At 62.9% G+C, this 27,693-nt stretch overlaps 2 protein-coding genes across 4 annotated transcripts in view; both read left to right on the top strand.

Moving 5' to 3' along the window:
- Window positions 1-5,630, top strand: part of MAN2A2 (mannosidase alpha class 2A member 2) — a 37,613-nt gene extending 31,983 nt beyond the window's left edge. For 2 of the 3 annotated variants that reach the window (XM_084642203.1, XM_084642201.1), the window contains exons 20-23: window positions 430-563; window positions 1,557-1,751; window positions 3,325-3,435; window positions 4,918-5,630. In XM_084642203.1, the coding sequence (XP_084498329.1) occupies window positions 430-563; window positions 1,557-1,751; window positions 3,325-3,435; window positions 4,918-5,073 (596 nt within the window). In that variant the 3' untranslated portion in view covers window positions 5,074-5,630. The remainder of the gene's footprint in view (window positions 1-429; window positions 564-1,556; window positions 1,752-3,324; window positions 3,436-4,917) is intronic. The other variant, XM_084642202.1, reaches the window with a different exon arrangement.
- A 1,215-nt stretch (window positions 5,631-6,845) lies between these two features.
- Window positions 6,846-27,528, top strand: UNC45A (unc-45 myosin chaperone A). Its single transcript, XM_084642198.1, has 22 exons — window positions 6,846-9,986; window positions 11,523-11,736; window positions 13,512-14,037; window positions 17,174-17,332; window positions 18,444-18,480; window positions 18,583-18,758; window positions 18,955-19,047; window positions 19,604-19,771; window positions 20,419-20,587; window positions 20,924-21,094; window positions 21,258-21,429; window positions 22,579-22,879; window positions 23,156-23,250; window positions 23,433-23,574; window positions 23,769-23,909; window positions 24,086-24,213; window positions 24,440-24,506; window positions 24,781-24,894; window positions 25,181-25,296; window positions 25,424-25,541; window positions 25,631-25,786; window positions 26,319-27,528. Exons 1-22 carry the CDS (start codon window positions 9,920-9,922, stop codon window positions 26,577-26,579), a joined length of 3,591 nt encoding a protein of 1,196 aa, XP_084498324.1. The 5' UTR covers window positions 6,846-9,919; the 3' UTR covers window positions 26,580-27,528.
- Window positions 27,529-27,693: the final 165 nt, after the last annotated feature.

Below are 27,693 nucleotides of genomic sequence, written 5' to 3'. Positions count from 1 at the left end.
GGGGGCGCTCTCCCCAGCCGTCAGCGCTGGCCCCAGGGTGCTGCAGGGAGCGGAGTGGGGGGCTCAGCAGGGGGCGCTCTCCCCGGCCGTCAGCGCTGGCCCATTGCCCCAAGGCGGTGCGAGGGGCCTGTGCTGCAGAGCTCTGCCTTTCTGATAGCTCGAGGCCCTGACTCTCCCAGGTGGGGGAAGCCCCTGCGCTCTGCGGTGTCTCAGGGGAAGCCTGCCCCCAGCACTCTGGGAGGGAGATGTCCCTTCTTCCATTTGCTGCCCCAGCTGTTGCTGGACCTGGAGCGGCCTCTCTCCGGGGTGTCTCCCCCTGCCCCAGCCCTGCAGCGGGGCCCAGTCGGGGCTCCTCTCCATGGGAGGAAGGGTTAAGGGCCCAGGTGTGTTCAGGCCCTGCTCGACCTTGCCCCTCACTGTGCCCCACAGGCCAGCTGGAGGTGATTCTGGACCGGCGCCTCATGCAGGACGACAACCGTGGCCTCGGCCAGGGGCTGAAGGACAACAAGCGAACCTGCAACCGCTTCCGCCTCCTGCTGGAGCGCCGCACCACGGCCAACAAGGTGAGGGGGAGCCCTGCCAGTGGAAGGCCAGGCCGTTCTGCCCCCTGCCTGGGCTGCACCGGTGCTCCAGCCGCCTCGTGCCGTGGGGTCCTGGGGGTGAGCCCAGCTGCTGCGGCCGGGGGGCAGATGCCGAGCGGTGCGTCCTGTGGCTGCCTCCAGCGGGGGCATGCTGTCGGAGTCACCACGGGGTGTTGGTTGGACACTGGGCTTCCCTTCCTTCCCTGGCCTAGGCTGTAGCGGAGCGGTGCTGTGCAGCTGTGAGCCAGTTGTGCCCTCCCACCCCAGCAGTGGTCGCACTGCAGCGGAGGCGGCAGCTGCTGTGCCCTCGGGAGAGGGGGCTGAGTCTCAGCCAGGTGCCTAGCATTCCCGAATGCTGCGCGGGGCCGGCGAGGTGATGGCACTTTGCCACACAGCTCTTACAACTGTCGCTGTTCTCGTCCCATCTCCCCTGCTCCCACCCCTGTCACTCCCCAGAGCTCCGGCTTCTTTTCCAAACTGGCTTCCGTGTTCAGAGCCTGGCCCTTTTCCGGCCCCCGGACGGGCAGCGGAGAGGTACCTGCTGGCTGCCGCGCTGTCTGGTGACTGTAGCTGGGGCCGCGGTCCCTGTGTAGCCCAGCTGGTAGCCTGAGCAGTAGACAGCAGTAGATTAGGCCTGTGTGCTGCGCATGGGATGGAGCATTGGCCCGAGGGGCGGGCTAGCTGCGGTGGAGTGGGGGCCCTGAACAGCTCAGTTCTGGCCCCCCCAAAGCAGGGAGTGGGGGGTCCTGCCTCATCAGAGCCGATGTGACCGTCGCAGCCCTGCTGCCTGGACCGGGCGTGTTGCTGCTGCCCGAGTCTCCTGCCACCCCCACTGCCTGCATCAGGGTGTTTGGGGGGAGCCCCACGTGGATCCCTGCCAGGGAATTCCCTCACCCTCTGGGTGGGTCTGACCAGCCCGACAGCAGGGCAAGGCTGCCCCAGACCCCTCAACTCGGTTGGTTGCTCTTGTTGCAGGTGCAGGACAGTCGTCCAATCAGCTTCCCCTCTCTGCTGAGTCACATGACCTCCATGCACCTGAACGCAGAGGTGCTGGCGATGCCGGTTACTCAGGAGAAGCCAGCGCCCCCGGCCCTAAGGTCCTTCCAGCCCTTCTCAGACACTGTCCCCTGTGACTTCCACATCCTCAACCTGCGGACACTGCAGGCAGAGGTAAGAGCCCCGGCCCCATGGGGAGCGAGCCCAGCAGCCTGTCTGCTGGCACCACCACCATGCATGGGCGGGTCAGACTGTCTGTTCCCATCATCCCAGCAGGCTCAGGCCTGGGGTCAGGCCCTCTGCCCAGCTGTACCCATCCCTTGGGCTGATGAGTAATTAACACTTCATTTCATGGAAGGTGGAATTAGGGAGGTAAATGAATCATGAGGCTGAAAACCAGATGTTTGTGCTAAAGAAGGGAAGTCACTAGGTCAGTAGGCTAAAAAGACAGAATGTCTGAGCCAGCTAAGATAAGAGGGAGAACACCCAGGGGACCAGTTACAAACAAATAACAATGGACACGCTAAACTAGGGAAGTAGGGATGAGGTAAAGAGTGCGTGGACGAGCCTGCTGTACCGGGCTCGGTTCCTTGGCATACTCAGCCCAAGCCACTGCAGTGAGATGTTGTCATGGAGTCCCCGGGCGATGCTCTGGAACGGCTCCCTACGAAGCCAGGCAGGACTCTGGGGAAGTCTCCTCTCTGGGAGCAGCCTGTCTGCAGGACACACAGCTCACACGGCTTCCACCTTCGTGGGTCTGACCTCAGAGCATTCAGCATCTTTTGCCCCTCTGTGCGCTTCCCACAGTGAGTCCGCCCAGGCGGGGTCCTAGGGAAGCCAGAGGGTCCTGCCCCCCAACTTTGCAGTCAGACGTGACTCGTAGCCAGCCAGTAAAACAGAGGTTTATTAGATGACATGAACATGGTCTAAAACAGAGCTTGTAGGTACAGAGAACAGGACCCCTCAACCAGGTCCATTTTGGGGGGCAGTGAGCCAGACAACCCCATCTGCACAACCCTAACCCTAACCCCAGCCAGCCCCAAATTGAAACTCTCTCCAGCCCCTCCTCCTCTGGGCTTTGTCCCTTTCCAGGGCAAGGAGGTCACCTGATCTCTTTGTCTTCAACCCTTAACTGTCACCTTGCAGGGGGAAGGGCCCAGGCCATCAGTTGCCAGGAAACAGCGTGTTGGCCATTCTCTGTGTCCAAACCCCTGCACACACCTGCCCTCTAGGGCTCTGCAACGATCATACACCCTTACCCCACCACCTAGATACTTAAGAACTGCAGAGGGGAAACTGAGGCACCCACACACTATTCAGAGGAAACGTTAAGAACAGTCCCGCTTCGTCACAGACGTGTGTGACACAAAGGGACTGGTGCTGTGGCACTTGGAGCTCTCGGACCGGGCATCCATCCCCCACATGTGAGTCTCATCATCTCAGCCGAGCTCTGCCGGATGCCAGATAGCGGCTCCAATTGATGAAGGCCAGAGCCAAGGCAGTTCTTGGGGGCCGAGTGGAGAGGTCTCAGAGGGAATCCCAATGTTAGCCGTGCTGTGACTTGACCTGAATCCGGGCGCCAGGAGCAGGTGCTGTCTCGTTACTCAGCGGTAGCTGGGCCCAGATCCGAATGGATTTCAGGACACTGAGCACCAGGTTAGATCCAAGCACAAACATCCTGGTTTCAGCCCCATGATCCATTTACCTTCCTGCGGCTGTCACATGCATCTCTGCTTCCCTGTCCCAGGATGAGTCGCTGCCCTCGGCGGAGATGGCTCTGATCCTGCACCGCAAGGGCTTCGACTGTGGCCTGGAGGCCAAACACCTGGGCTTCAACTGCACCACCAGCCAGGGCAAGGTGGGTCTGGGACACGGCAAATAACACCCCCTACCCCCTCACCCCCAACCTGAGTAAGATGGGTCTGGGACATAGCCAGTAACACCCCCTCCCCCCTTTCCCCCCACCAGGGCAAGGTGGGTCTGGGACATGGCAAATAACACCCCCTCCCCCCTTTCCCCCCACCAGGGCAAGGTGGGTCTGGGACATGGCAAATAACACCCCCTACCCCCTCACCCCCAACCTGAGTAAGATGGGTCTGGGACATAGCCAGTAACACCCCCTCCCCCCTTTCCCCCCACCAGGGCAAGGTGGGTCTGGGACACGGCAAATAACACCCCCTACCCCCTCACCCCCAACCTGAGTAAGATGGGTCTGGGACATAGCCAGTAACACCCCCTCCCCCCTTTCCCCCCACCAGGGCAAGGTGGGTCTGGGACACGGCAAATAACACCCCCTACCCCCTCACCCCCAACCTGAGTAAGATGGGTCTGGGACATAGCCAGTAACACCCCCTCCCCACTTTCCCCCCACCAGGGCAAGGTGGGTCTGGGACACGGCAAATAACACCCCCTACCCCCTCACCCCCAACCTGAGTAAGATGGGTCTGGGACATAGCCAGTAACACCCCCTCCCCCCTTTCCCCCCACCAGGGCAAGGTGGGTCTGGGACACGGCAAATAACACCCCCTACCCCCTCACCCCCAACCTGAGTAAGATGGGTCTGGGACATAGCCAGTAACACCCCCTCCCCCCTTTCCCCCCACCAGGGCAAGGTGGGTCTGGGACACGGCAAATAACACCCCCTACCCCCTCACCCCCAACCTGAGTAAGATGGGTCTGGGACATAGCCAGTAACACCCCCTCCCCACTTTCCCCCCACCAGGGCAAGGTGGGTCTGGGACACGGCAAATAACACCCCCTACCCCCTCACCCCCAACCTGAGTAAGATGGGTCTGGGACATAGCCAGTAACACCCCCTCCCCCCTTTCCCCCCACCAGGGCAAGGTGGGTCTGGGACACGGCAAATAACACCCCCTACCCCCTCACCCCCAACCTGAGTAAGATGGGTCTGGGACATAGCCAGTAACACCCCCTCCCCCCTTTCCCCCCACCAGGGCAAGGTGGGTCTGGGACACGGCTAGTGCCCCCCCGCCGCAGCCTGGGAGCCGACCCACCCTCGCGCTGGTGCTGCAGATCAGGCCTGGGCAGGGCCGGGGAGGAGAGATTGTATGGGTGGGTGTGGGGGGAGTCTCCTGCTGTGCGCACTGGTGATGAGGGGGCGCCTTCCACAGGGAGCAGCATGCTTTGAGCCTAGGCTAGGCTGTGTTCCCGGGGCAAGGGCTCTCTGTCACATCCTGTCCCCAGTCTCGCAGCCCCCCCGTGAGTGGAGGCTGCCTTTCAGTGCTGGCTCCATGCCAGCTGCCTGGGGCCTGCCCCAGCACAAAGCTGGGCACAGCCTGAGATGCCAGCCCCTCATCCCATGCTCCCCTCCTCTCTGTAGTTCTCTCTTGGGAGCCTGTTCCACGGCTTGGAGCTGGGGTTCCTGCAGCCCACCTCACTGACACTGATGTACCCGCTGGGCGCTGCCTCCCCCAACAGCACTGTGATCCACATGGACCCCATGGAGATCGCCACCTTCCGCATCCACTTCGGGTAGCGCCCCTGGCGGCCAGGAGAGGAGCAGCCCAGCCGTGCAGCGTCCGGAACGGCGCAAGGCTGGGAGAGCTGGGAGACCACCCCTGCCTGGGTGGGGCGGGGCAGGGAGCACCCCTCGGGCTGGGGCTGGGGGCAGACACTGCACGGGATGCAGACGGACTTGCAGGAGCAGCTGCCTCCATTATTTATTAATCTGCGTTTTAAATAATGTTTCAAATGGCCAAGCGTGGGGGCTAGGGCACGTGTGGGCCCAGGCCGCTCCCAGTGCTCAGCCTGGCACTGCAGATGCTGCAGCTGGAGAGCGCTGCGTTCTTGGTGGCGATGCTACCGGCTCGGCCAGGAGGCAGGTTGCAGCTTCTCTGATGTGGCAGGAGTCTCTGCTGATCCCCCAGGGAGGTACAAACCCACCCTGTCCATGTCCCATCTCTCCTTCTGGTGGCAGGTCCCCATTCCCCCACCCCATGTTGTGGGGAAGCTGGGCAGGTGCTGGAGCCTGCTGGGGTCTGGCTGGAAACCTGCCGCGGGGTGGGTGAGGGGGGTCCGGGCTGGGGAGGCTGAAGCTGCTGGCTGGGGGGCGGAGGGGGCGGGGGGATGGGACAGTGCGGCTCTAATGGCCACTCTATGGAACTGGAGACTGTGAATTTCTCTGAGTTTGTCATCAGCTTTTAGGCAAGAAAAGGCCTGTTTGCTCCTCCCGCCTTGTGTCTGGTTTGTGGCTCTTGCTGCTGGTTCCTGTGTGTGGAGAGAGACCTAACCTGGGCCGGGGGCTAAGATCCCGGGGCCAGAGGTGCTGGTTCTGGGCCTGCAGGAGGCAGGGGCTCCAAGGGCCTCTGCTCCCTTCAGCTGGTGGGACGCCCACCCCCCTTCCATTTCCTGCTCTGGGGGGGTTCTCTTGCGGCTTCAATTGACTGAGCCCACAGTGTCAGGGAGGGAGGCTTCTCCAGCCCTCCCTGAGAGCCTGCAGCCCCACCCAGCAGGGGGTGCTAAGGAGCGAGTGCCCCTCCACCCAGCCGAGTCCCCTGCTGCCCCCGCCCAGCCGGGGGCAGTAAGGACTGAGTGGCTCCCCTCACTGTTCCTGGCTGTTACGAGCAGTGAGGGAAGGTGGGAAAGCGGAGGGTGTAACAATGCTGGTCCTGGCGTGAGAGTGCCAATTCAGGACAAATTGCTTCAAGCAGGGCAGTTACAGCCCAAGGCTGGAGTTTCTATGTACACCAAGGCAAATCAAACCAGTCAGAGAGAGAGGACTTTGGTCTCACCCCACTGGCTAACCACAAGTCACACAAGCAATTCCCTTAGACACTCCAGTTTCCCAGTATCCCCACCAGTGCCGCTCGTTATGGGGACAAATGGTTATGAAAACCAATACCCCAGTAAAATAAAAGAGGTTCTCTCGTTTCCAAAGGACCAAGCCCCAGACCCAGGTCAATATACAAATCAGATCCTACCCACCAATCACGCTGTTGCCAATCCTTTAGAATCTAAAATCTAAAGGTTTATTCATAAACGGAAACAGATAGCGATGAGAGCGAGGATTGGTGAAATGGAATCAATGACATACAGTAATGGCAAAGTTCTTGGTTCAGGCTTGTAGCAGTGATGGCATAAACTGCAGGTTCAAATCAGGTCTCTGGAGAACATGCCCAGCTGGGGTGGGTCCTTCAGTCCTTTGTGTAGAGCTTCCGTTTGTAGCAAATTCCCTCCACGGGCAAGAAGCAGGATTGAAGACAAGATGGAGATGAGGCATCAGCCTTTTATAGTCTCTTCCAGGTGTAAGAACCCCTCTTTGTTCTTACTGTGGAAAATTACAGCAAAATGGAATTTGGAGTCACACGGGCAAGTCCGTGCACACTTTGCTGAGTCACAAGGCGTATCTGCCTTCTCTCAATGTATCGCTGATGGTTCTTAATGGGCCATCAAGCAGGCTAGGCAGAGCTGACACCAACTTGTCTGGGGTGTCCCCCAGAAGCATAGCACAAGTTTGAAATACAGACAGTAGAGAGCCAATATTCATAACTTTAACTACAGAAATGATACACACAGATAGACAGCATAACCATAAACAGCAAACCATAACCTTGTCTTGGACACCTCATTTAACCCCCTTTATGTAAGATTTGGTGCCACTACAGGACCTTGGTTGCAACAATGATCTATATGGTCCCAGATTATGTCAATATGTCAATAACGTCACAGAGGGTTGCGCTGGTTCTTTAGTAGACCCCTCCCTGCCCCTCCTGGGAGCCGTAGTTCCAGGCCTCATTCTCCCTTGGGGCTGAGCTGTCTGGCCAGACTGTCCCCCCGGGCAGCAGCGCAGTTGCCCTCTAACCAACTGTTCATCTCGATTTGAGACCCAAGTCTTGGTAATTCCTGTTCCACTAAACTCCACGGCCAGGCTGACAGCCCCTAGCTGGCAGAGCATTATAATGCCTGCCTTGTTGACCTGTTTTCTCTGGCAGCTGCCTCGGAGGGATGGAGCGGAAACAGACAAAGCTGAGGTGTGTTAAAGAGGGATAGTAGAGACCGGGAGGGGAGGGAGACCAGCCGCTGCTCTTTCCCCTGGTCACAACACAGATACAACGGGGCACCTAAGGGAACTGACAGTGAGCAAAAGGGAATATTTTAGAGAATGCACATGTAGTCTGTGGAACTCACTGCCGCTAGATTAAGAGCTGGGTAGGGTTAAAAAAGAATCCGATGTTTCTATGGAGAATGAGAAAGGTACAAAGAAGCAACCTGGCTTCCTCCTGCAGGGCAGGGGCCAAGCCCAACAGCTGTACCCAGGGCTAAGGGATGGCCTGTCAGGGCAGGTTATTCCACTGATACCTTCAGCAGGGCTCCTGTGCCTCCCCCAGAGGCAGCCAGTGCCAAGGAACAAGCTAGATGGATACGGGGCTGCTCCAGGCTAAGAATCTCACTGCCTATCACTGCTGCTCCCCTGGCCTGGCTGCGGGGCTGTGGGAATGGCTCTGAATGTGGCTCCTTGCCGCCATGCCCCCACCACAGCTCCTGGCTGCAGCTGGGTGCGTGCAGGGAATCTGCCCTCAGGAGCAGCCTCCTGAGCATCTCTGGTTGCTATGGGGCCAGTGTCATTACACGGTGCGGCCCTGGGGCTGTGGAACTGCCCTGGCCTCCCCCAGGGCTAATTACTGCAAGGAGGGGGTGGGGCAGGAGGGTGCCTGCAGCTGCCTCTGGTAGTGCTGAGCACAGCTCCCTGCCCATGGGGCATGCAGGAGGCCACGCTCTGCCTTGTTTGTCTCTGCTCTCGGCACACAGCGCCACTGGCTCCTGTCCTCAGTGCCCTGGAACAGCTAGCGTCAAGGCCTTCCCCGCAGCAGCTTCCCCCTCCTGGCTGGACCCCGTCCCTGCCAAGCCGGGCCCCATGTGCTGTCAATACTCCTTGCAGGCTGCTTGCTAGAGGGCCCTTGTCCCAGGGCTGTGAGCTTGGAGCACCAGGAGACCCTGCACGTACCAAACTGAAGGCCGTGGGATGGGAGCTCAGTGCTGGGGCCAGGCAGTGGCCTTGGGGCATGGGATGGTCCTGGGTACAATGCCAGGCTCAGGCTTGTGCTGCCCCCTAACGAACAGCTCTAGCCCCATGGTGTGGGAGAACCTCCCAGACTGGCCCCCAGGTAACGGGGGCAGGAGGCCTGCCTGAGTCTGCAGAGAGCCTGAAGCAGGAGACCGGAGGGGAATGGTGGCTCGCAGCAGTGCTGGTGGCTGGAACAGACCAGGCAGGTCTCTGCTGGCAGCTGGGGCGTGTGTGCACAGGTGAAAGGGTCCTGGCAGCCCGTGTGCAGGGTGCCCAGGGCTGGCTGCTCTGTGGGTGGGGCGGGCGGCAGGAGGAAGGGGCTGGCATGCTGCCCCCTCCCCCATCCGCAGGGCACCTATAAGTGCAGCAATTAGCGGCTCTGGCTCCTGAGCCACCGCTACTGGACCCTCTGGCGGGGGCCCAAGGCCCTGCCCCTGGGTGGGGAAAGGCAGGAGGGTGCTTGTCCTGGCAGGCCCTGGCTGGGCTGGGCTGGGCTGGTTCTCCCTCTGCCCTGCTTGGCAGGGGTCTTCTGAGAGGCCATCTTGTTGCTGTCCCCCCTCCCCGGTGCCCCTCATCCCTGCTGCGCTGCCATTCTCCAGGCCACGCGGTAACAGCTCTGCCTCTGCCCCATGGAACGTGACCAGGGCCCAGCCTTGCCAGGTGCTGGCACAGGGGGTTGGATGAGGGGCCTCTCACCCTAGGCAGGAGCATGGCCACCCCATGCCAGCCTCGCCACCCAGAGCTGGGTACGGTTGGACTTGTGCTGGCATAGCACTCCCTACTCCTCTGTGTGCCCTTCCCCACCTGCTCTCCAGCCAGAGCTGCCTTCCCCTCCTGCATCGAATCAGAACTCCTGTCGCCCCCAGGTTTGGCTTTATGAACAGAACTGCCTGTCTGCCCAGGCTAGGCTGCTCCAGGACTCCTCTCTCTGCCCTGCTCAGCCCACACCCTAGATCCTCTCTCCCCAGGGAGCCACTGCCCCGGCCCTGCCTGGGGGAGTCACTAGCACCCACTTTCTTGGCTGACAAGTGGGGCTCAGGAATGCCAACACCAGCCTCAAAAGTGCCTGCAGCCTCCTGCCCCACCGGGCACTGGCTCCCGGAGAGGCTCATTAGTGATGTGCCCGCCTCCTTGGCTCGGCCGGGTCCCAGTGGAGCCGGGCAGTAAGTGCAAAAGGCTCCTGCGGAGAGGCCTTAATGGCTGCGTGAGGGAGAGGTGCTTGCTGGGCACGAGATGGAGGCGGGGGCAGGAGGGGCCGTGGTTTCTGTTTCCTCAGACTGGAGCCTGAGCTGCCTCTGCCCAAGGAGCAGACAAGAAGATGCTGCACAGACTCTTGCTGGGGGGCCTCCTCTGCACAACACTGCCTACCAGCTTCCTCGGCACGGGTAGGACACCCCTCGGCTCCCCAACCCCCTCAGCATGGGTAGGGCACCCCCTCGGTTCCCCAACCCCCTTGGCATGGGCACAGTGCCCTCTCAGCTCCCCAACCCCCTCGGCATGGGTAGGGCACCCCCTCAGTTCCCCAACCCCCTCGGTGTGGGTCGGGCACCCCTTGGTTCCCCAACCCCATTGGCAAGGGCACAGTGCCCTCTCAGCTCCCCAACCCCCTCGGCATGGGTAGGGCACCCCCTCAGTTCCCCAACCCCCTTGGCATGGGCACAGGGCCTTCTCAGCTCCGCAACCCCCTTGGCACAGGCACGGCACCCTGGTCAACTCCCCAAACTGCTCTGACTCCCACCCTGCTAGCTCTCTGCTGTCGCACAGCACTATTCACGCTGCTCATTCTGGGGGGCGAGTGTGCGTCTGGCCCCAAGGGGTTGGTGCAGGCCGGGGCAGAGGTGTGATTGGCACGGCCCTGGAGTCTCTCGTGTAGGCATGTCGGTGCATGTCCAGGGGTGGTGCGCTGTTCCGTGGGGTGTGGCCGGGCTGGGAAGTGTGCCCAGCTGGGTGTGAAGCCGGGCCACATTTCCCCTGCTGCCCTGCTGTCCTCAACTCCCTTCTCCAGCCTGGTCAGGACTAACATAGGACACTGCCCCGCCCCCTCCACGTGGGCAGTCTCCTTTGCCCCCCGCCAAACTCTCGTCCTTGGGGAGAGCGCTGACAGTGACACCAGGGGTCCCTTTGGGCTCAGCGTATCGGGCAGGCACCCTGCCAGCCATGCTGGAGGGTGCAGCACCAGGACTGGGCACTGTGAGATGGGAGCCAGCTCCAGAGGCCAGCATGGTTTGGTACTGCAGGCCCTCTGACACCCCTGCTGTGCTGGACAATCAGGGTCACAGCCCAGGGGGTGAGCACCCGGCCCTACCACGGCCAACACTAGGGTGCCCACAAGGAGCCACCAGCCGGCCACCCTTGGCTCATGAGCCGCTGAAAGGCGTGTGAAGCAAGCCCCTCTAGCCAGCGTACGTGGGCGAGCAAGTTGTTCTGGCTTGTGCAGCCCAGAGCCTGAGGGCCACAGGGTGGGGTCCCTGTGCATGGCGGGTCCCAGGCTAGGTCGGATTGTGAGGGAGAACTCAGCGAGCTTCCCCAGGCCACACCCGGCTCGGAGGCCAGCTGTAGCCACTTCCTGGCCATCCCCTGGAAGAGCTTCGGTCCCCCAGGAGGGCTCTCCCCAGCCCATCCCCACAGAGCCCTGGGAAGCTTCAGCCGGTCAGAGCATTTTGTCAGGGTTCTCCTCTTGGTGGTGTTGAGAATGAGGTCACCCTGGGGCCCCCTGAGACTGGGCTGGCCCTGCTCGGTGTCAGGCCTCCCACAAAGGTCTGTGAGCATGGGCCGTCCCCACCTGAGCTAAGGGGGGAGGGGGGACTCCATCAGCTGGTAGCAGTTGTAGGCTGTTATCTGCTGCGACCCTGTGGTAGGCCAAGCTCTTGTACTTGGCTCATGTTCTGAATAGTCTCTTTGGCTGGGACTTCCCCTTGCAGCCTCGGCCCGTAATCTGCACCTCTGCGAGGGATATCGCAGCCCTGATGGACGCTACCACTCCGGCTTCTACTGCCCACGCCTCACTGACCCCCCTGCACACAGGTGCTGCTGCCGCCACGGAGACCGTGCCCTGAAATCCTGCTGCCCCCAGCTGGAGTTTGAGAGCCTGAGAAGGGTCAATCTGTCCAACGTGCCCACCCCAGCCAGACTCAGGTAAGCAGCAGTGCCTGGCCCGTGTGTGCACTTGCGGGAGGGGAGGGGCTGCTTCAGGTTCTAATGCCAGCCATGTTTGCACCCCTTCTGGAGGGGCAAACCTCGCGTGACTTGTCGTGGCCATGCACCACGCACAGTTCTGCGTGAGCGCAGAACACTGCATGCTGACGGGTGCGCCTGGACCCTGGGAGCCACCCAGGTGAGCTGTAAAGAGGGGCTTGGGGCTCTCGGGAATGGCAGAGCTGCAAGGACCATGAGCTGGTTTTACATGAGCCAGAAAAGCCCTGGATAGACGTGCTGTGACAGGCACAAAGCTACACTTTATAAATCCCTAAAAAGAAAAGGAGGACTAGTGGCACCTTAGAGACTAACCAATTTATTTGAGCATGAGCTTTCATGAGCTACAGCTCACTTCATCGGATGCACACTGTGGGAAATACAGTGAGGAGATTTATATACACACACAACATGAAAAAATGGGTGTTAACATACACACTGTAGGGAGAGTGATCACTTATGATAACACCCATTTTTTCATGTTCTGTGTGTATATAAATCGCCTCACTGTATTTTCCACAGTATGCATCCGATGAAGTGAGCTGTAGCTCACGAAAGCTTATGCTCAAATAAACTGGTTAGTCTCTAAGGTGCCACAAGTCCTCCTTTTCTTTTTGCGAATACAGACTAACACGGCTGCTACTCTGAAACCTATATAAATCCCTGTTACGCCCACACCTGGAATACTGCATGCAGTTCTGGGCACCCCAGCTCAGGAAGACACATTAGACTTGGAAAAGGCTCAGAGAAGGGCAACAACAATGATGAGGGGGATGGAACAGCTTCTGGATGAGGAGAGATCGAAAAGACTGGGACTGTTCAGCTGAGAAAAGAGACGACTGAGGGGGGATGTGATGGAGGTCTGTAAAATCAGGACGGGTGTGGAGAAAGTAGATAAGGACGTGTGATTTGCTCCTTCTCAGAAAACAGGAACTAGAGGTCACCCAATAAAATTATTAGGCAGCAGGTTTAAAACTAACAAAAGGAAGTACTTCTTCACACAACACACAATCAACCTGTGGAACTCCTTGCCAGGGGATGTTGTGCAAGCCTATAACAGGGTCCAAAAAAGAACTAGAGAAGTTCCTGCAGGAACTTACGACTATTCAATCAATGGCTGTAAACCAAGACAGTCAGGGACACACCCCATGCTCCGGATGTCCCTAAATCTCTGACAGCCTGAAGCTGGGAATGGATGACAGGGGATAGATCACTTGATAATTGCCCTGTTCTGTTCATTCCCTTTGAAGCATCTGGCACTGGCCACTGCCAGAAGATACTGGGCTAGATGGATCGTTGGCCTGACCCAGTCTGGCCGTTCTTATGTTGTAAAGGAAAATCATGCCTCTCTAATCCATTCAAGTGGCTGGAGCTCATTAATGGGCATTAACGACTCATGCCCAGCCCCGTTTTCCAGCAGCAGCTGCAAAGCAGCGACTCTCCATTCACAAGGGGTCCATGGGCAGTGCCTCTACTGAGCACCGGGGTCCATACATTTCCCTAGCAGCACCGGGCTCCCCAGGAGGGGCACGACGCCCCCTGGCATCGAGCTGGAGAAGATATGCAAGTAGGACAGGGCTGCCTGGGGGCACCCAATAGTGCCCAGTGGGGGACACCGCCTGGCATCTAGGTTCCCCTGGGAGAGTGGAAGCCACCCCTTGGTAGCAGTATCGTGCCCAGTGTAACACAGTTATTGCCTTGTACCTTCCCCCCACCAGGAACCCACTGCCCCTGCTGGCTGTGGGGCTCTACGGCCTTCTCGTCCTCACGCTCATGACCCTCGACTTCCTCCACTTCTGCAGACTCAACCAGCGCTGCTTTTACAGCCTCCCGAACAGCAGCCACCTGGGCAAGCACCTGGCCAGCTCCTTCCCGCACCGCTGCCCACAGCCCGGCCCGGCGCGAGGAGGGACCCGGCAGCAGGACCTGCCCACGGCCCAGCCCGGCGCGAGGAGAAACCCAGCGGCAGGAGCTGCCCGCGGCCTGGCCCGGCGCGAGGAGAAACCCAGCGGCAGGAGCTGCCCGTGGCCCAGCCCGGCGCGAGGAGGGACCCAGTGGCAGGAGCTGCCCGTGGCCCAGCCTGGCGCGAGGAGAAACCCAGTGGCAGGACCTGCCCACGGCCCAGCCCGGCGCGAGGAGGGACCCAGCGGCAGGAGCTGCCCGCGGCCCAGCCCGGCGCGAGGAGGGACCCAGCGGCAGGAGCTGGCTGTACCCACGGCCCAGGACAGCAAGTGTGACGAGCAGGTGCCAGTGACTGTGGGGTGACGCTTGGGGCAGAGGGCGTGTCGGCTGTCGGTATTACAGAGGTGCTGTTAGCAGAGCCCGGCAGGCTGCCACTGCGATAAAGCCAGCCCATGCCTCAGCCCCGCACTGTTTGGCCTGGCCCTTATAAAGTGCCTAAGCTGCTTGACAGGCCAAGCCCTGCCCCCGAGTGCTCTGTCTGGGATGTGACCTCTGGAGAGAGAGGAACCCTGGGGTGTGTGTAGTGGGGTGGAGTCACACGATGACACAAGCCGGGCAGGGCGGGGGTCTCCTGGCCCTTGTCCGATTCATTCCGCCCATGGCTCATCTGCTCAGGGTCCCTGGGGCTGCCTGCAGCTCCTCGTTCACAGGTAAAGGTGACAGCTGGTCGCACTCTCAGTTCCCATTTATTGCTGGTTGTGGCTCGATCCCCACCCTGGGCACCAAGGGCTGCGGGCGGGGTCCTTGCTTCTCCGTGGCCAGTCCAGCTGCTGCGCACCTGTTCAAGGGAGCATGGGAGGGTCCACAGGGTTATGTGTGATGGGCATCAGCATGGGGGTGTGGGGGGTGCACGTTTGGGGTGTGGCATGTTCACGTGTGGGTGTGGGATGTGAGGGGTGTGCATGGGTGTATGTATGTGGGCAGGTGTGGGTGTGCGTGGGTGGGGGTGTGTGAAGGGGTGTGTGCATGGGTGGGTGTGCGTGTGTGTACACTCCTGCATTGCTGGAGTGAATGCTCACTGCACAGCTGTGGGTTTGGCCCTCCCCACTGTGGCACCAGCCGACCTGGTCACCTCTGCAGTGTCTGCCTCCTGAGCCGGTGGCCTGGGTCTGTGGTGAACTGGTGAACTGTGGTGAGCTGGGTCCCAGCTGCTGGGTCTGTGGTGAACGGGCTGCAGGTCTGGCTGCAGCCAAGTTGTGCCATTTGAGGACCCAGCACAGGTGGCTGAGCCATGTGGCAAATTGGAACTGGAGCCTGATGTTTGCCCAGGGTCAGTCTCCCTCCAGCCCAGCCAGTGCCACCCGCCTGAGCCCTAGCATTGCCAGGCATCTGGTTTTCGACTGGAACGCCTGGTCGAAAAGGGACCCCCGTGGCTCTGATCGGCGCCATTAAAAGTCTGGGCAGCGGTGCAGCAGGGCCCCGGGGCGAAGGCAGGCTCCCTGCCTGCTCTAGCTCTGCGCAGCTCCCGGAAGTGGCCCACATCCCTGCAAACCCCAGACGCATGGCGGCCAGGGAAGCTACGTGTGCTGCCCCCGCCCCGAGAGCCGACTCCGCAGCTTCCACTGGCCGGGACCCGTGACCAATGGGAGCTGCGGGGGCAGTGGCTGCAGGCAGGAGGGCAGCGCGCTGAGCCTCCCTGGCTGCCCCCACCCATGCAGCTAGAGGCTGCAGGGGCCTGGCGGCCGCTTCCCAACACCCACAGTAAGCACTGCCAGGACCCTGCACCCCCAAGCCTCTGCCCAGCCCTGAGCCCCCTCCTACACCCCAACCCCCTCATCCTTGGCCCCACCACAGAGCCTGCCCCGCACTCGCCCCCGCCCCGCTCCCCGGCCCCCGCCCCAGGCTGGGGGAGTGCGCGCGAGGGCGGCAGGGGGAGGGGCGGGCGGGGGTGGAGCCTGGAAGAAGGGGCGGGGCCTCGGGGCTGGGGTGTTCAGTTTTGTGCGATTAGAAAGCTGGGCACCCTAATGAGCCCTCCCGCGAGCCCTGCTGCTGTCCCACGTGCACGTCCCATCAGCCCCGGCGCCCCCCTAGGCACAGTGCCCAGGAGCCCAGCTGGCTCCCCTGGCTCAGAGACCCCGGCCCCGCTCCCCGGCCGGGGGTAGGCCGGGCTGCGCCCTTGGCTCCCCCACCCGCCCGCACGGGGACGCGGCGCAGCGGCCCGGCCCCTGGACAGGCCCGCGTCATCGTTAGGGTCCAGAGTCAACGGGCGGCGCGGGCGGGCGGGGCTCGTGACCCCCCAGGTTAAGCACCGCCCCTTCCCTGAGCCCGTCACGTGATGCCGGCCTCCGCGTCAGCGGCGTCTCGGCGAGGCCGCCGGGAGGGGCGCTGACAGATGGCGTCATTGCGCCGTGCGCGCGCGGGGGGCGGGGCCCGGGCGAGGCAGGGGGCGGGGCGCGTCGCGTCACTGCGCGGAGGGAGCGGCCGGCTCGGCCTCCGGACTCGGCATGGAGGCGGCCGTGGGTGACCCGCCGGGCCCGGCTCGGGGGGAACGGACTGGGGGGGGGCCCGGCTCGGGGGGAACGGACTGGGGGGGGGGCCCGGCTCGGGGGGAACGGACTGGGGGGGGGGGGGCCCGGCTCGGGGGGAACGGACTGGGGGGGGGGGGCCCGGCTCGGGGGGGACGGACTGGGGGGGGGCCCGGCTCGGGGGGAACGGACTGGGGGGGGGGCCCGGCTCCCGGGGGGGGAACGGACTGGGGGGGGGCCCGGCTCCCGGGGGGGGGACGGACTGGGGGGGGGCCCGGCTCGGGGGGAACGGACTGGGGGGGGGGCCCGGCTCCCGGGGGGGGGAGGAGGGACAGACTGATGGGGGGGGTTCCCGGCTTCCGGAGGGACGGACGGACTGTGGGGGGGGGCCGGCTCCCGGGGGGGACGGACGGACTGGGGGGGGGCCTGGCTCCCGGGGGGGGAAGAGGGACGGACTGGGGGGGGGCACGGCTCCTGGGGGGGGGACGACGAGGGACGGACTGGGGGGGTCCCGGCTCCCGGGGGGGTACGGACGAGGGACGGACTGGGGGGGTCCCGGCTCCCGGGGGGGGGAAGAGGGACGGACTGGGGGGGGCCCGGCTCCCGGGGGGGGAAGAGGGACGGACTGGGGGGGGCCCGGCTCCCGGGGGGGGGAAGGACGAGGGACGGACTGGGGGGGTCCCGGCTCCCGGGGGGGGAAGAGGGACGGACTGGGGGGGGTCCCGGCTCCTGGGGGGGATGGACGAGGGACGGACTGGGGGGGGTCCCGGCTCCTGGGGGGGATGGACGAGGGACGGACTGGGGGGGTCCCGGCTCCCGGGGGGGGAAGAGGGACGGACTGGGGGGGGTCCCGGCTCCTGGGGGGGATGGACGAGGGACGGACTGGGGGGGTCCCGGCTCCCGGGGGGGTCGGACTCCAGGGCTCTGGCCCCTCTGACTCTGTCTTTCCCCAGGGCGCGGCGGGGCAGCTGCGGCAGGAGGGGAACCGGCTCTTCCAGGCCGGGGACTACGCGGCCGCGCTGGCGTCCTACACCCGGGCCCTGGAGCTGGGCGCGGGGCCCCCGGAGTGCGCGGTGCTGCACCGCAACCGGGCCGCCTGCCACCTGAAACTGGTGAGCCGGGGGGCGCCCGGCGTGGGGCTCGGTGACCGCATGGCGCCCGCCCCACTGCGCTGCCAGCCTGAAGCCGCTGACTCGGCGGAGCTGTCTGGGTTAGCGGCACCTCCTGCCCCCCGAGGTGGGGATCCCTGGGCCAGTGGGCGCGGGGGGGAAGGGCAGCTTGCCAAGGCTCTTCTGGCAAGTCAGCATCCGAGGCAAGCAAAAGGCACTTGGGTAGCGGAGCGATGGGTGCAGGGTGAGACCTAGGCAGGTCGATAACGGGGGCCTTTTCCCGTCCCCGCTCTGGCTCTCAGGGCTACCTCCTGGGCTGGAAGGGCTGGTGAGCACTGCCCGGCGCCATCGCTCTGGAGCATTGCACCTGTGCCGGGGGAGTAGCAGGGAGGCCGGGCGGTGACACGTGTGACCCCGGCCAGGGACTGGCGTGAAGCCCAATGTTCCAACTTCCCTCGCTGGGCACCGGGAGTCACAACCTCTGCGCCCGCTGGCAGGTCTCTGGGATGCATCGAGCAGCCTGCTGCTGCCGCACCTGGGGGGCGGGGTGGCTCTCTGGCCCAGCAGGCTGCTGTGACTCCCTACTTTTCAGGTTCCACCTTATCTGCTCTTACACAACGTGTGTCCCCTCCCCAGGGAGCCCCAAGCTGCTCTGGGCAGGAGGGGCGGCACCAGTGATTGTGTGGCTGGGGTGTGGGTTGAGCCCCCCGAGCTGGGGGTAGGGGGATCCGGAGACCCCCAGAGCAGGTGGCCCCATGGAAGTGGAAGTTCGGTGGGCCTGAGGGAAGGCGATTCCTGCATTGTGAGGCCAGCAGGGCCCATGGCGCTGGTCTGGTCTGAGGAGGGATGTCCTGGGCAGGGTGGGCTGAGCTGAACAGTGGGGAAAAAAAATCTGTCTGTCGCTGTGGCAACTCCATGGAAACATCTGCTCAGTGATATCTGAAAATCCAGGAACCTCCCCCTGTGGACAGGTCAGTCTCTCCTCCTCTGATCTGGGCTTTTAGCACCTCCCCTGTCCATGACAGGCCTGGAGGCTAGTGGGACCCAGCCTGGCCGTCTTGTGCTTCTAACACCATGGCGACCCGCCTCTCTCACCTGCCTCCCTTCTTTGCAGGAAGATTATGCCAAGGCAGAAGCTGATGCGTCTAAAGGTACTGCAGGGTGGGTTGTCGGTCAGCTTGCTGTTTCCCCAGTTGGGGGTAGGGGGAGCGGGCCCAAAGGCCCCCTCTGACTGTGCTCTGGTCTCTGCTCAGCCATTGAAGCCGATGGCCACGATGTCAAGGCGCTGTTCCGCCGCAGCCAGGCGCTGCAGAAGCTGGGCCGCCTGGACCAGGCGGTCTACGACCTGCGCAGATGTATGAGCCTGGAGCCCAAGAACAAGGCCTTCCAGGAGGCATTGCACGACCTGGGGAGCAGCATGCAGGAGAAGGTGAGCGCAGCAAGGCCTGGGCGAGGGCTCTGGAGGGCCAACACTGCCAGCACTTTACTGGCCTCTGAGAAGCCATGCTGCTCCCAGCCTCATGGCCCAGGCGGGGCCGGGCTGCTGACCCATCTGCAGGCCGAGGCTGGACTCCCACTGCAGGGTGATAGAGGCCATCACTAACCTGTCCCTCCGTCTGTCTCAGATGAAGCTCATGTCCTGCACGGACTCCAAAGTAGAGCAGATGTTTCAGATCTTACTGGACCCCAAAGAGACAGACACAGACAAAAAACAGAAGGTACCAGCTCTGAGCAGCCCCAGGGCAGGGTGTGGGGGTGGGAGCTGTCTGTGACCAGGGGAGGGAATGTGGTGGGGGTGGAGGGTGGGAGCTGGAGTGGCTAGGCAGGTGCTGACAGGGGAGGGAATGTGGTGGGGGAGGGGGACTGTCTGGATGGGGTGCTGGGGGGAGTTATGGTGGGGGAGGGGAGACTGTCAGGGGGAGCGGGAGTAGCTGAGTAGGTGCTGGTGGGGGGTGGGTTCCAGTCCCTAAGCAGATGTTGCTCACTAAAGCATGAGCTGTGGGGCGGTGGGAGAGGCTGTTGTGGCTCTGGGCATGGGCACTTGTGTTCCCGCTGCAGGAGGCTCCGGCTTGGCAGGTCTGAGCTGCTGGAAGCCAAGGGGGCCCCCTCTCACTGGCTGCCCAGGCAGTGATCCCACCTGGGACCCCTTGGTGTCCTGCATGCTGGTGCCAGTGAGGTTCCTCACTCCCTGGGCTCCTTCCCTGGGTTGAGCCCAGCCCCGCAGCCTCCCTGCTGAGTGCAGCTTGCCAGCTGCATATGACTCCTGTCTCCCAGGCAGCGCAGAACCTGATTGTGCTGGCCCGGGAAGAGGCTGGGGCGGAGAAGATCTTCCAGAGCAACGGCGTCCGGCTGCTGCAGCTCTTGCTGGACACGGGCAGAGAGGATGCGACGCTGGCGGCTCTGCGCACTCTGGCTGGCCTGTGCTCTGGGCACCGTTCGCGGGTAGGTGTGGGCCGCTCTCAGGGCTTGGGGCCTGTGCCCCGTGCAGACGTGTGTCCCCCACGGGACCAGCGGATTTGGTTGCAGGGTGTGCTGGTGGGAGACTCACCCTGGCGGTTGCGACCTGCAGTTACTGACGCTGCAGTAACCAGGGCCACTGCTGCCTGGCCTGGCCTGGCCGGGGCTCCATCCCCTTGTGTGGGCTGTGGTGGGAGAGAGGAGCCTGCTCGGCTCCACCTCTGTAGCTGGGGTCAAGGACTGCAGCAAGGGGGGGGCTGTCAGTGCTGATCTGCATTGCGCCTGCCCAGCTCAGCCTGGCCGCCCCGGTGTGAAGCCTCTTCCTGCCTCGCTCTCCTCTGGCGGTGACTCCGCAGCCCGCCTCCTGCAGGGCCAGCTCCCAGGCTGTTGTGCCCGTCCGTCCCCACCCTGCTGTCTAGCTGGCGAGATCCCTCCCTTCCCTTTGCCAGCGTGGCTAGCGTTCGCCCGAGAGCATTTGGGGGGTGTGGGCCCCTGGCCATGGCAGGCACTGCTGGGTATCTGCACAGGGCAGCTGGGACTTGCTGGGGCCAAGTGTGGGGTGAAGGGGCAGCGCTGGGGGGGCTTGGGGCTTCTCAGCAATCTTCTAGCAGGCTGCTCTGCTGTGCTCACAGACCATGGCCATCCTCGCGGAGCTGGGGGCACCACGCATTTCGGCGATGCTGGGAGCGGAGCATGAGCAGGTGTCTCTGGCGGCCTGTAACCTGCTGCAGGTCATGTTTGACGCACTGAAGGAGGGGCTGCAGAGGGACTTCCGTGGCAAGGAGGAAGCCCTTGTGCTGGGTGAGTGATCCATTCTCTCTGCTCAGTGGCAGGTTCCAGAGAGGCCATGTCCTGGCCAGACCTTACCCGTGTCCCTGGATTTCCGGTGGCAGGTGGTGGATCGCCTGGCACAAGCCTCTCTGATGTCCCCCTGGTGCCAGGCAACTTTGTGGGTGCCCATCCTGTGATAGGAGGGATGGAGAAGGGGCCTGTGTGGAACACCTGGGGCTGTGATTTGGGGTACCCTGGGCTCTGTGCCTCATCCCACCATTTCCTGTGCTCCCAGCTGCCCGTGAGGGGGCCAGGGGCTGGGCGGGGAGGGGGGTACTGACGTTCTTGGCGTTTGCTGTCTGCCAGATCCCTCGAAGGAGCTGAAGCTGCTGATTGCGCACCTCTTGGAAATGCTGACCCGGGAGGGGGCCTCAGCCCACGGCCGCAACAACACCCTCAACCTCCTGATCAAAGTGGTGCCGCGGAAATCGCTGCGTGACCCCAACAACAGCCTGACCCTCTGGGTCATCGACCAGGGTAAGAGCTGCTCAGAGCACCCCCAGGGCTGCCACACCCCTCCCAGCTCCCCCCCACTCACGCCTGTGCTGGCATGGGTCCCTCGCTCAGCCAGAGTCGCCTGCTCCCTGAGAGCTTGTGAGCCTGTTGCTGAGGGCAGTGTCTGAGCGCCCTGCCCTTGCAGGCCTGAAGAAGATCCTAGAAGTGGGGGGCACGGTGTGCGAGGCCCCTGGCAGCCTGCTTGCGACAGAGAACAGCCGGATGAGCGCTGCTGTCCTGCTGAGCAAGCTCTACAGTGACCTGAAGTGCGACGCCGAGAGGGAGACCTTCCACCGGCTGTGCGAAGACTATGTCAGGTGAGGAGCAGCCCCATGCCCTGGGCACAGCCTGGGCGCCACCTCTCCTCAGCCAGGCCATTCCCTGACCGCTGGCAGGAATGTTCCCTGCTCCTGGGGTCTGTGCCCGGCAGGGATCGGCAGCTCAAGGAGGAGAGGAGCTACCAGCCTTGCTGTTCTTGGGGGTGGGATGGCTGGAGCTGGGCCTGCTGCTGGCACCGGGCCTGCAGGGCGGGTGGGGGCTACAGCTGATGCCCCCGGGCAGGGTTAGCCTTTCATAGAATCATAGAATATCAGGGTTGGAAGGGACCCCAGAAGGTCATCTAGTCCAACCCCCCGCTCAAAGCAGGACCAATTCCCAGTTAAATCATCCCAGCCAGGGCTTTGTCAAGCCTGACCTTAAAAACCTCTAAGGAAGGAGATTCTACCACCTCCCTAGGTAACGCATTCCAGTGTTTCACCACCCTCTTAGTGAAAAAGTTTTTCCTAATATCCAATCTAAACCTCCCCCACTGCAACTTGAGACCATTACTCCTCGTTCTGTCATCTGCTACCATTGAGAACAGTCTAGAGCCATCCTCTTTGGAACCCCCTTTCAGGTAGTTGAAAGCAGCTATCAAATCCCCCCTCATTCTTCTCTTCTGCAGGCTAAACAATCCCAGCTCCCTCAGCCTCTCCTCATAACTCATGTGTTCCAGTCCCCTAATCATTTTTGTTGCCCTTCGCTGGACTCTCTCCAATTTATCCACATCCTTCTTGAAGTGTGGGGCCCAAAACTGGACACAGTACTCCAGATGAGGCCTCACCAATGTCGAATAGAGGGGAACGATCACGTCCCTCGATCTGCTCGCTATGCCCCTACTTATACATCCCAAAATGACATTGGCCTTCTTGGCAACAAGGGCACACTGCTGACTCATATCCAGCTTCTCGTCCACTGTCACCCCTAGGTCCTTTTCCGCAGAACTGCTGCCTAGCCATTCGGTCCCTAGTCTGTAGCTGTGCATTGGGTTCTTCCGTCCTAAGTGCAGGACCCTGCACTTATCCTTGTTGAACCTCATCAGATTCCTTTTGGCCCAATCCTCCAATTTGTCTAGGTCCTTCTGTATCCTATCCCTGCCCTCCAGCGTATCTACCACTCCTCCCTTTCTTGCTGCTCTTCCCCTCCAGGAGCTGGTTTGAGGGGCATGGGTTGGCTGGGAAGCTTCGTGCCATCCAGACGGTGTCGTGCCTGCTGCAGGGCCCCTCGGAAGCTGGGAACCAGGTGCTGGAGCTGGAGGGGATCATGGAGAGTGTGCTGGCTCTGTGCGCCTCCGTGCGGGAGGTCGACCAGCTGGTGGCCGTGGAGGCTCTGATCCATGCCGCTGACAAGGCCAAGCGGGCGTCTTTCATCACGGCCAACGGGGTGACCCTGCTCAAGAACATCTATAAGTGCAGCGGGAGGGACAGCATCCGCATCCGGGCCTTGGTGGTGAGGAGCCCAGCGCGGGGGGCTGTCCCTGAAGGGTAGAGCGTCCTGCTGGAGGCGGAGCTGCTGCATCTGGGCACAGCGGGAGATGCTCTCACAGGGCTGGAAGCGTTCAGGGGCTGCGTGTGTGGCTGCAGGGCCCATGGCAGGCCTGCGGAAGCCCTTGGGCTGATGAGTTTGTGTCCAGCCCAGGTGGGCGGGGGTTCCCATTGGCAGGGTCCCCCCAAGGCATGCTGCAGGCAGGGAGGGGCTGGCCTGATGTGCTGTTCTTTGCTGCAGGGGCTCTGCAAGCTGGGCTCTGCCGGAGGCACCGATTTCAGCATGAAGCAGTTCGCCGAGGGCTCCACCCTGAAACTGGCCAAGCAGTGCCGCAAGTGAGGGCCTGGGGGTGGGGGGACGTCCAGGCACAGGGAGTGGGGAGAGGTCCCAGGGTCAGGGGAGCATCTGAGGGCTGGTGCCGGGGGGGGTCCAGGTGGATCCTGTAGCACCCAGCCCCCAGGCTGCCGCCACCACAGTGGGGTGCCGGCACAGGCTCATGGCTGCTCCCCTCCCGCAGGTGGCTGTGTAACGAGGTGATAGACGCGGGCACACGGCGCTGGGCGGTGGAGGGCCTGGCCTACCTCACCTTCGACGCGGACGTCAAGGAGGAGTTTGTGGAGGACAAGGCAGCTGTGCAGGCCATGTTCCAGCTGGCCAAGGTGATGCTGCTGCTGGGGCAGCGCTGGGGGAGGGGGGGCTGTGTCGGTGTCAGGATAGCAGGTTGGGGGGGGTGGCTCAGTGGGGCAGAACTGGGAGCTGCTTGCAGGCGATTGCTCCGTGGGGCCAGCCGGCCTAGCGGTGAATCCCACTTGTAGCGCACGGTTTGCTGAGCGTCCCCTGCTGTTCCCTGCAGTCAGAGGACAGGAGTGTGCTGTTCGCCGTGGCCTCGACGCTGGTGAACTGCACCAACAGCTACGACCACGAGGAACCAGACCCCCAGATGCTGGAGCTGGCCAAGTATGCCAAGCAGCACGTCCCAGAGCAGCACCCCAAGGTCAGGAGAGGGGCTGGGCTGCGCCCCAAGGGATTTCTGCACCCTGCCGGAGCCTGGCAGTGCGGCCTGCGCAGCACTGTGTTGTGCTGGGCCCCCTGGGAGGAAAGGGGCTGATGGGTGTGGGCGGGGGCGGGCAGAGCCTTGTGTGTACTGTATAGCTGTCATTCCCCGCACAGGATGAGCCAGGCTGTGTGAGGCGGCGGGTGCACAAGCTGCTGGCTGCCGGGGTGGTGTCAGCTCTCACTGGCATGGTGAAGAGTGAGAACCCGGCGCTGACCAACTCCTGCCGGGAGCTGATCTCCAGGTGAGGCTGTGCCCGTGGGGGGTGGCTGGCCGGCCCTCTGAGCCACATGCCCAGCGGGTTCTGGGTTCCCCTGTGCATGGGAGCAGAGCACTGTGGGGTCCTGCCCAGTGCAGGGAGCCCCAGGGTGCGAGCATGGATCTGCACCTGGCGAGGGGGCCGGGTGCTCGCACCCTCCCTGTCTCTGCTTGTGCTGACTGCAGCGGCCGCTGCTGCTCTTTGCCCCCAGGGTGTTCCTGGCCGTGGTGGAGGAAGCAGCGGACAGAGGCAGCGTGGTGGCCCAGGGAGGGGGAAAGGTGAGATGCCAGGGCTCTCAGCTTCTCCCCTCGTCTCTCTACAGCGCCCCCCTGTGGGCTGGGTGCATAGCATGAGGCGGGAGGGAAGCGAATGGCCCTGCAGGGGTTGGGGGTTTCTGCCAAAGCCCCTACGCATGTGGGCCTGGCAGAGTCCCTGGGCTGGGGTGTCCCCGCCAGGCGGGGCTATCTCTAGGGACCCAGGGTGGGGGTGGCGAGCTGGGTGTTGGCAGGGCTGCTGGGCCCTGGCTCTGTACTGACAGCCCTGTCCCCCCAGACACTCATCCCGCTGTCCCTGGAGGGTACCGAGGTGGGGCAGGCCAAGGCTGCACAGGCACTGGCGAAGATCACCATCACCTCCAACCCTGAGATGGCGTTCCCTGGAGAGCGGGTCAGTGCGGCCCGGCATGTGCTGTTCTGGGGTGGAGGGGCTGCCCCCAGCAGTCCACACCTGGGCAGAGTTTTTGCCTGGGACTTTCCTCATACTGGGGGTCTCTGGGAGGGCAGGGGTCTCGCGGCTGCTCCTCCCCAGGGGAGGCAGCGACTCGTGTTGGCTGAGTCTGAGCTGCTCTTGGTGGCGGATCTGCTGCCCGTGCGGGGGAGTCCCTGCAGCATGGGATGTCTGGGCGTTCTGCAGCCACAGCCTGAGCCCCTCTGACTGCTGCCTTGCTCCCCAGATCTATGAGGTGGTCAGACCCCTGGTGAGTCTCCTGCACGTGCACCGCACAGGCCTGGAGAACTTCGAGGGGCTGATGGCGTTAACCAATCTGGCCGGGATCAGCGAGAGGCTGAGGTAGGAGGAGCTGCATTGCGCCTGGCAGTCAGGCGGGTCCCTTCTGCTAGCAGACCCCCCTCACCCAGCACCAAAGCCACCCTCTGTCCCAGGTGGGAGCGGGGCGCTCACTTGTTTCGTGTTGCAGGCAGAAGATCCTGAAGGAGAAAGCGGTGCCCATGATCGAGGGCTACATGTTTGAGGAGCACGAGCTGCTCCGTCTGGCTGCCACTGAGTGTATGTGCAACATGGCCATGAGCACGGAGGTGAGGGCCGGCATGGGCAGGGCGGGGGTCTGGGGGAAGGGCCCGCCCTCTGGCAGGAGGGCATTCCCCGTTCTGGCTCTGACTTGCAGGTGCAGGAGCTCTTCCTGGCCGAGGGCAGCGACCGGCTGAAGCTGCTGGTTCTGTACAGCGGGGAGGACGACGAGAAGCTGCGGCGAGCAGCCTCCGGCACCTTGGCCATGCTGACCTCACTGCTGCCCCCGATCTGCAGGAAGATCACGCAAGTGGTGAGAGTGCCCCCGCCCTGCCCTTGTGCTCGGCCCCCACTGTCAGGAACGAGCTCAGCCTCCTTCCCCAGCTGCTCTCCGCTAGTGGGGGCACAAGCTGGTCTGCTGCGGCTGCCTGCGGGGTGGAACATGCCGCTGGCCTTGCGGAGGGGCACAGAACGTGGGATCCTGGTGTGGAATTTCAGTCTCTTGTGACTTTGCAATGAGTGCTGGGAGGGTGGCACGCTGGGAGGGTGGCACGTGTGCAGGGCAGAGCAGGAAGGAGCAGCATGTCCTGGCTGCGGCAGGCAGCCAGCTCCGTTTCTCTGGCATGTTGTGGGAAGGGGCGGGGGCTGGTTGAGGCTCAGGGACGGTACAAGTGCCAGAGGGGGCAGCAGCAGCTGGTCTGTGGGTCTGTCCAGGAAGCAGGACTCCGGGCTGGGGTTTCGGCTCCGAGAGTAGCCTGGGTGTGCTGGACGGCTCCCCGCCCAGGTTCTGTGTCCATACAGGCGCTCAGGGCCTGGCTCAAGCCCGTCTCCCTGTCTCCCCGCAGACGGATCACTGGCTGGAGATCCTGCAGGCCCTGTTGCTCAGCCCCAACGAGGAGCTGCAGCATCGTGGCGCTGTGATCGTGCTGAACATGATGGCAGGCCGGGAGATTGCAGCCAAGCTCATGGAGAGCGAGATGCTGGAGATCCTGTCCGTACTTGCCAAGGAGGAGTGCGACAAGCCCCGTGTGGCCCAAGCTGCCAAGGAGTGCCTGGCGCAGGCCGTGGCATGTGGGCTGATCAAACCCAACGTGAATGGAGAGTGACAGGCTGTCCTGTCTAGGCTCTCCTTCCTCTGTGCACGCACTGCTCTGGGCTTGCAGCACACCCAGCTGCTGCTAGGGAAAGACACGCTGCCTTCGGAGGCTGGAGCCCCTGGAGTGCAGGTGGCCACGATGGGGGCTGAAGCTGCCTGTTGTATCTTGTCTTAACCGAAGAGGGTATGCAGTTGAGGCAGGGCCTGCCTGTGTGTGCTAGACACAGGGGTGCTCTGCAATGCTCTCGGGTACGTTTCTTCTTTGCACCCATGAGCTGCTGCAGGGTCCCCTTGACACTCTCCCGTCTAGCCTGGAGCTGCCAGCCTCTGCTGAGAGCTCTGGGCATCCAAGTCCTGCTGCACCCTGTGCTTGTCTCTGCCTGCCTGAGCAACGCCCCCGCGTGTGCTCCCAGTGCAGATGGATGCTGAGCTGGGGCCGTCTGCACTTGCTGCCCCCCAGGAGGGGTCTTTGCACCTGCACCTGTCTTCTTGTGCCTAACGCGTCTGTCTGTCTCCTCCAAGCGCTCTGACCCCCACAGCTCTGCTCTGGGCTGGCGGGGAGGGCATTCTTCATGCACAGCAGCTCTGGGGTGATGGGCTGGCTGCTGTTTAGCAGCTATGTGGGATCGGAGGGGCAGCACCCTCGGTTGGCGCTGTCCTGCTGTTCCCCTGAGGCGGTGAGTGGCTGAATGCAGCAGCTGTTTGGACTGGTCTGAGCAGCTGGATCAGCCCTCGCTCTCCTGCCTCCCTCTGGCTCCAGGGGCCTGATGAATGCGTGTGAAGGAGCCACCGCTGGCCCCGCTGCTGGGGTTGTAGCCTGTCTGTCTTCTCGTGATTGTCCCTATCGCTGTAGGATGAACACCTCCCGGGCGTTGCATTTACCTGTGGTGGTGGGGGGTGAGGGAAAGCAGGCCTTGGATGCACTGTATTGTATTTTCCTAATAAAGCCACCCCCTCCAGCCCCGTGGACTGAATTTACCAAAGCGAAGCACTAAGGCCAGGGGCCTGGTTCACCGTGGGGAGGGGGCTGGGGTGGGGAACAGCTCTGGGCTGGGGGGTCCTTCAGTCGCAGGGAGCAGGGCTGGACCCCCAGGCTGGGGCCGGCCCCGCGTGAAGGAAGGTCC

The sequence above is a fragment of the Lepidochelys olivacea genome (assembly GCF_965140295.1).
Source record: "Lepidochelys olivacea isolate rLepOli2 genome assembly, chromosome: 10".
NCBI classification, from domain to species: Eukaryota; Metazoa; Chordata; order Testudines; family Cheloniidae; genus Lepidochelys; species Lepidochelys olivacea.
This window is presented reverse-complemented; position numbering and strand designations above follow the sequence as displayed.

Bases quoted from the DNA above. Each gene is read 5' to 3' on its own strand.
- UNC45A (XM_084642198.1), top strand. From the start codon at position 9,920: ATGCTGCACAGACTCTTGCTGGGGGGCCTCCTCTGCACAACACTGCCT. The intron at 21,095-21,257 runs GTAAGAGCTGCT...CTGCCCTTGCAG, and splicing joins CCTCTGGGTCATCGACCAGG to GCCTGAAGAAGATCCTAGAA. The intron at 23,575-23,768 runs GTGATGCTGCTG...TGTTCCCTGCAG, and splicing joins CCATGTTCCAGCTGGCCAAG to TCAGAGGACAGGAGTGTGCT.